Here is a 7,834-nt window from a genome sequence, read left to right on the forward strand (position 1 = left end):
TTTGTCCCCGGACGTGGGGGGGCTTCCTGCCGATGCTGTAGAGGATGGAGAGGAAGCCGCTCTGGAACGTGTTTTTGAACATCTCGCCGGTGGCCCTCTCAGCCGCCCCGGAGCCGATCTAGGCCCCGGAGAAGCTATGAGCACTGAGTGCCGCAGGCAAGGCGGAGGCAGGTCCTGGTCCGAAGGAAGGGCACCGGCCCCCTAACCTCCCGATCTGCAGCTACAGATGGCGGGACTTGGACGTGGGACACTACTTCCACGATGCGCAAGTCAGAGACACGTAGACCGGGACGGAAACCACAGCAACTGCCGCCCGCGCCCCTCTCCTCCTTAAATGGTGGCGAAGTGCCGCCCGCCACCTAAAATGGATCCCTCCGCCCACCTGAGCCCGCCCCTCGGGAGCGCGGGGCCCAATCCCGCCACAGGGCTCATAAACTTCCGGTTCCTTCCTCCCGTAAGCCCCGCCCTAGTTCCGCCCCCTTATGAAAAGAACGCCGTTGCCAGGGACTATTTTTCCCATCGTCGTCCCAGAGATGCTTTTAGGTAGCGGAAGGAGACGGGGATTACATTATAGAACTTGTTGTTAGCGCCTGCGTGGTGTCATGGGAACGTGGCAGAGTGAGGTGAGAGGGCGTGGCGATAGGCCCCGCCCCCTGGGGAAGCAAGGAGAAGTCACAAGAGCCAAATTCAAGGGGTGGGCTTTTGCTAGCCGAGTGCTTACCTGGTATTCTGGGAATGCCACACAAAACCTGTTGGCCACGTACAGGATAGTTTAAAGGAGCTAGCCAGTACTGAGCACCAACTGTACTAAGCACCTTACATACCTCATTGCTTTTCAGTATTAACAGGGTAACTATGAATCCACTAGGTATGTTAACTTGTGGGATGCAGCCAAAGCAATACTCTAAGAAAAATTTGTCTTCTTAAATGCACTGATTAGAAAGCAAGTCTGAACATTCAGAAGAAAGTAGAAATTAATAAAATTAATGTTAAGTTGACTGAATTGAACAAACAACTGATTTTTTTAAAACTTAATACCTCAGGGTCAGCAGGTGGCGTGGTAGTTAAAGACACTGGACTTTTTTAAAAGTCTATTATAGCAGTAAACTGAGGATTTACTAGGTTAAGGCACTACATTGAATGCCTTAGCCTGTATTAAGTATTCAGTCCTCACATCAACCCCCTGAATAATCCAGACAGAATTTTCAGACACATGGGGAAAATATATGAATCTTATTGCGATAGAAAGTGAAAACTTTTGGGGACTAGCAGGTGGCTTGGTGGTTAAGATGCTGGACCCTCCCACATGGCTGACCACAGTCTGAGTCTCAGACCTAGCAGCTTGCTTTCTTACTTTCCCTCCCTCTCTCTCTCTCTCAATCTGTGTGTGTCTCTCTGGTAAAATTAAAATAAATGAATAAATAAATAAAATTTTTAAAAAGAAAGTAAAACCTTTTTTTTCCATCTTTTTTTGTAGAGGTTTTTGCTATAGGGCGCGTGTGCTCGCCAGAAAGACAGAGAGACACAGAGAGACCGAAAGCAAAAAATCCCCCCTCCCCCAGGGGGGATGGCCATGCCACAATCCCTTTTCCCCCATTCTCTTGGGATCTTGGGCACTCACGCACACGTGCCCAGTGTGAGTTTAAGCCACTGGGTCCAGGACTTGACCTGCAGTCGATTACATGGGAGTCCAGCGACATAGCCATTATGCTAACTGCTGGTCCCAAAGTAAAAACTTTATTTTCTCATTATTTCAGGACACTACATACTTTAGGCCAGTGAACAAGTTATCTTTTAATTATTATTAAAGTTTTCAATGTATTCTCAGGAAAAAAAAAATTCAATTAAGAGAGAAAATGCCCAGTCTCCATGGTGAAGGTACTAGAGGATCACTGAGTGCTCCTAGAGGCAACTGGTTCAGATTTCAGGTTGACTTAAATATGCTACCCACCATCCTGGCTAGCTGGAAGGCTGGGAGAGGATCACAATGTGGCAAGACCTTGAGAGGGATCTCTCTCTCTCTCTCATATGTAATAAGTAAATAAATAAACTTTTTTTGAGAAAAAAAAAATCTAGGCCAGCAGTGGCATGATGGTTAAAGTGGCTAGATCACACATGCCTGACTGCCTGGTTCAAATCCTAGACCTGGGAGCCTGTGAAACATGCTGAACACTTGTTGGTGCATTCCCAAAGTCCTGAAAGGAGAGACAGATGGAGAAGGAATTGCAGCATGACCATTTCTCCTAACAAGTGCTTTCTCACATTCTCTCTCTCTCCCTAGCAAGCACATGCACTCTCTTGTAAAATTTTTAAAAATAAAATAGGGGATGGGGCCTGCAGGTGGCATGGTGGTTAAGGGTGCTGGACTCCCACGTGGCCACCTGCAGTTTGAGTCCCGGACCTGGCAGCTTGCTTACTCACTTCCCCTTTCTCTCTGTCTCTCACTGGTGAAATTAAAAAATAATAATAACAAATAAAATATTCTTTCTTAAAAAATTAATTAATTAAATTAAATAGGTACTGGCAGGTGGCATGATGGTTAGGATGCTGGACTCCCACATGGCTGCCTGGGTCCAGTTCTGGGCCTGGTGGCTTGCTTTCTCACTTTCCCTTTTTCTCTCTCTCTGATCAAATTTTAAAAAGTTTTGGTAACAAATATAAATAATTCTTTAAAAGATAGAAATAAAAATAAATAAAAGCAATCTCTTCTACATTTCCTCATCCTGTTGTGACTTTGGGCATGCATACACATGCACTTGGAGTTTTTTTTTCAAGTTGCCCGGGCTGGTGTTCGAACTGCACAATCTGCCATGTGGGATTTGACTCTTTTAACCACTAGGCCACAAGGCTGGCCCAACACTACTCATATTGTGGAGAGCCATTTAGTCAAATTAAATGTATGCATATAATGTGGCCTGGAAACTCTGGTACTACATGTGTATGCAAAAGAAATTCTCACATAGGTCCATAAAGGGTGTGTACAAGGATGTCCATTACTGGGAGAGTGTACAGGCAAAACGTGGTATAAGCACACTGGCAGAACTGCATTGCAGTTACAATCAATGAACCAGGTATACTCTGGCCCAATAGATAGATCTTTTTAATTTTTAAAAAATTATTATTTGCTGGGGCCGGCAGGTGGGCTAGTGGTTAAGATGCTGGTCTCCCACGTGGCCTACCGTAGTTCGAGTCCCAGATCTGGTGGTTTGGTTTCTCACTTCCCTCTTTGTCTCTGGTCAAATTAAAAAAAAAAAAACAATAATAAAAAATAAAAAATTCTTAATTTTTAAAAATTTTGCTACAGGGTGTGTGTGCTCACCAGAGACAGAGAGAGAGAAATCACAAAAAGGATTACAGTATGCCCAGGCTTCACTAGGGGATGGGGTACTTTTTTCTCTCTGAAAGGTGCATGTGTCATCTTTATTCATTGAATAAAGAAAAAAAAAGTAAAAAAAAAAAGGGAGAAGAATCCAATGAGGCAGTAAAGTAGCTGCAATCTGGACAGTGGGTGAGAGGATGGATCGATGTGTATCAGCCTAGCAAACGTTGTGCAGGAGGTAAAGTTATCACATGAGGTGCAAGATACCAGGTGAACTTCAGATCCCCTTACTACAAGGAGGGTCTTGTTAACTTGCAGCTTGGGTAGAACCATCGCAGAAGTGGGGCCAGCAGTTGGCATATGTCACTGGACTCCCACGTAGTCGACCGTGGTTTGAGTCTGAGACCCGGTGGCTTAAACTCACTCCGGGCATGTGTGCATGCGTGCCCAAGATCCCAAGAGGAGAATAGAGTAGGGATTGCAGCATGGCCATCTCCCCTGGGGGGGAGGGGTGATTTCTTTATTTCTGTCTCTCTTTCTGGCAAGCACATGCACCCTATAGCAGAAACCTCTCCAGGGGACCAGCAGATAGCGTAATGGCTATGTCGCTGGACTCCCACGTAGTTGACCGTGGTACGCATCCCAGACCCGGTGGCTTAAAACTCATGCTGGGTGCGTGTGCATACGTGCCTAAGATCCTGAGAGGAGAATGGAGAGAAGGGATTGCGGCATGGCCATCCCCCCTGGGGGGTGATTTTTCGCTTTCTCTCTGTCTCTGTCTCTGTCTGTCTGGCGAGTGCATGTGCCCTATAGCAAAAACCTCTCCAAAAATAAAAAATCCTCTCCAGGAAAAAAAAAAAACCCAAAACAAAAGAACCATCGCAGAATACCCAGTCCTGCGCCTGGTCTAAAATCTCTTACTATTAATGTCTCATGGCCCTCACCTGAGGCAAAGCATGTCAGCTTGGTGGGGTGAGTGTTAAAGCACACGGATTATGGCAAGTAAATAAATTACATGAGTTCAGTAATCCTTGTCAAATGGAGGAGTGTGTTGCTGATTGTGGTGACATTGTTACATAAGATATTTGAAATATTTAAGAGGACCTACTATATTAGGTTTGCTACTTTGAATTTAATTTGGCATACTTAAAGGAATTTGAAAATTAGATCAGTGATTTTAATTTTAAAATGTCTAAGAATATTTAATTAAATTTATAAACAATAAATGCTTCAAAGATTTTCATTTATTTAACTTATGAGTTTAGACTTAAGTAAGCTAGTATTTGAATACTTGGGGAGATTTCATCAGATTTTAGGTTTTTCATATTAGTTATCGAAAGTGTGCAAATCAAACAGATTAAATGTGATTGAGTTTAGAAGGAAACTGTGTTTACAGTTTAACCCATTAGGTTTTTTTGTTTTCTTTTTTTAAATTTTATTTTAAGGAGAGAGAGGAAGGCACCCCGACAGAGCCCAATCACATCCTGATTCCCCACCCAGTCCTCCATCTAGCCAAGACCATGGCCCTACCTGGCGTATTCAGGTCACCCAGGACCTGAACCCTGAGCCTTCTCGTATGGCTCCTGCCTCATGTAGTTAGTGCCCCTCTGCCTGCACCACCACAGCTGGAACTAACCCATTCAGTTTTTGTTTTGTAAAGATTTATTTTATTATTATTTTAATTTTCTATAGTCACCAGAGAGAGAGAGAGAAAGAAAGAGCAAGCCACCAGGTCTGGAACTCAAACCTTCATTAATCATGTGGGAATCCAGTGCCTTAACCACACCACCTGCTGGCCCGACCCATTTAGTTTTGAATTAATTGTACATCAGAGGTTAAGCAAAAGTGCTCGTATTCATATATAAAATCAACTGGTTTGTAGCCATAACAGCAAGAGTTATAAACTGAGGGACCATCAGTTGGCATAATGGCTATGTTGCTGGACTCCCAGGTAGTCGACCGCGATTCAGTCCCGGACCTGGTGGCTTAAACTCAAGCCAGGCGTGTGTGCTTGCATGCCCAAGATTCCAAGAGGAGAATGGAGAAGGGATTGTGGCATGACCATCCTTCCTGGGAGGTGACTTCTCGCTTTCTGTCTCTGTGTCTCACTCTGTCTTTCTGACGAGCGCTTGCACCCTATAGCAAAAACCTCTCCAAAAAAAAAAAAAATATATATATATATAAATTGATCTTAAGACACAAGATACATCAGATATTAAATGCATAGTTTTATCAACTAAGATATCATTTAAGGTTACCAGTAACCATAAGCATCCCTTGCAATGCACAAAAGGTTTGTCAGAGGTTAACAGTCAGTGGACAGTGTCTGTTCATGTCAGTCCAAGCCCAGAAACTCACTCCGAGCACCTGACCTCAAGACACCTGAGGGACTTGGCACATACTGTAAGCAGTTTATTCTCCACCTGTCCTTGCTGGTAGACATGGGGACAGAGGTAGGGGGTGTATGGCAATGAGGTGAAGAGTTCTGCCCTTAGTTGAGACTGAAGACATGAGTGCCCTGAATGACTGGAGGGCTCAGCTGGCAGATGGACACCTTAATCCCAGCCCAGCACTTAGACTCAAAAAAGACCACTGGCCCCGTCAGTCACTTCCTTCTCCATTCTTCTTATGGGATTTTGGGTACACATGCATACGCACCTCGCATGATTTTTTTTTTTAAAGATTATTTATTTTTTCATTTTTTTTTTAATTTGACCAGAGAAAGACAGAGGGTGAGAGAGAGAGGAAGTGAGAAAGCAAGCCACCAGATTCAGGACTTGAACCCTGGTCAGTCATGTGGGAGTGTCCAGTGCCTTAACCCATGCCACCTGCTGGTTCCCAACCTGGCGTGATGTTTAAGCTGCCATGTCAGGGACTCAAAGAGCAGCTGGCCATATGGGAGTCCAGTGCCTCAACCACTACACCACCTACTGGTCCCACCTGGGCTATTTGAAAAATGTGCACACTTACTTCTGGAGGCTTCCCACAGTGCTTCAATCATTTTTCATATTTGAGGTAACATTTTCTGTAATTTTTCCAATCTTTAGAATTTTTTTTTTTGGAGAGGTTTTCGCTATAGGTGTGTGCACTCACCAGACAGAGAGAGACAGAGAGACAGAAAGCAAGAAATCACCCCCCAGGGGGGATGGTCACACTGCAATCCCCTCTCCTCCATTTTCCTCGGGATCTTCGGCATGCACACACGCACACGTGCCCAGCGTGAGTTCTAAGCCACCGGGTCCAGGACGCGAACCACAGTCGACTACATGGGAGTCCAGGGACATAGCCATTATGCTAACTGCTGGTTCCCTAGAATTTTTTTCTTAAAGAATTATTTAATTTTATTATTTTTAAAAATTTGATCAGAGAGAGAGAGAGAGAGAGGGAAAGTGAGGAAGGAAACCACCAGGTCTGGGACTCGAACCATGGCGGGTTACTTGAGGGTCCAGCACCCTAAACACCACATCACCTGCTGGCCTTAGAATTTGCTTTTTAAACTATCTTGATTATTTTATGACTGTGACTCTTCTCTGAATAGTATGATAAAAATATTTTTAAAAGTAAATACTGCCTTTAAATAATTAAGCTTACAGGATTGTACATTTTGCACCACTTAATTCCATTGATTAGTTTTTAAACTTTATGTTAGAGCCAGTACTTTTTTTTTTCTTCAGGACTCAAACATTTCTGCAGGCCCCTAGAAGGCTCTTAGGCCCTTGTTACCTTGCTCCAAGTGCCCAGCAGAGCCTTGAAAGAATCCCATGACAAAAGTTTCAATCTGTGCCAGTGAGGGAAAGGACAGATGATTCTCAGAATCACTGAAATGCTTTTTCTCAAAAAAAAAAAAAAAAAAAAAAAAAAAAGGCATAGTGTTTTTAAAAAATTATCTTAAAGCTTTTTTTTCCCTTAATTGTCATGCATGTGCCAGCTAGAGACAGAGAGAACAAGGAATAGAGGGAAGTGAGACACCACCCTCCAGAGGTGATGGCCACACCCCAATCCCTTCTCCATTCTCCTCTCAGAATTTTGGGCACACACGTACACACACCCAGGGTATTTTTCAAGCTGCCAGGTCTGTGACTCAACTGCACAGTCAACCATAGGGCCCCAATTGCCTTAACCAGAATGCCACCGGCATAGTCATTTTTTAAAAAAGGATGATCTCATATGCCACTGTACAAAAATGTCTAAGTTTGTTCACTGTAGCAAAACTGGTAATACTGAAATAGAAACTAGAAGCAACCCAGAGTCTGCCCATAAGGGAGTGCTTCATCTGTTGTACATCGCACACTGGAAATCATGTAGCCATGGGCAGGGGTGAGGCAGAGCAACACATGCTAACAGGATGTGAAAACATGAGCAGCAGAAAAAGAATGCATAGTCTGAGGACATTTCTGTAAAATTTAAAATCACTATTAATATTTAAATGCTAGTAGATGCATCATGAAAGATGGAAAGATACACACCTAACAGTGGTTACTTCCAAAGGAGGACAGAAGTTTTGTGTATGTTGGT

The 7,834-nt window shown here is 43.8% G+C and overlaps 1 protein-coding gene across 1 annotated transcript in view; it reads right to left on the minus strand.

Annotated features, from left to right (window-relative positions):
- The window catches only part of CFAP20 (cilia and flagella associated protein 20), a 14,711-nt gene extending 14,382 nt beyond the window's left edge, over positions 1-329 (minus strand). The window contains exon 1 of the mRNA XM_014587791.2: positions 27-329. Within this exon, the coding sequence (XP_014443277.1) occupies positions 27-82 (56 nt within the window). The 5' untranslated portion in view covers positions 83-329. The remainder of the gene's footprint in view (positions 1-26) is intronic.
- Positions 330-7,834: the final 7,505 nt, after the last annotated feature.

Source organism: Tupaia chinensis, unplaced genomic scaffold (assembly GCF_000334495.1).
Source record: "Tupaia chinensis unplaced genomic scaffold, TupChi_1.0 Scaffold000235_1, whole genome shotgun sequence".
Classification (NCBI taxonomy): domain Eukaryota; kingdom Metazoa; phylum Chordata; class Mammalia; order Scandentia; family Tupaiidae; genus Tupaia; species Tupaia belangeri.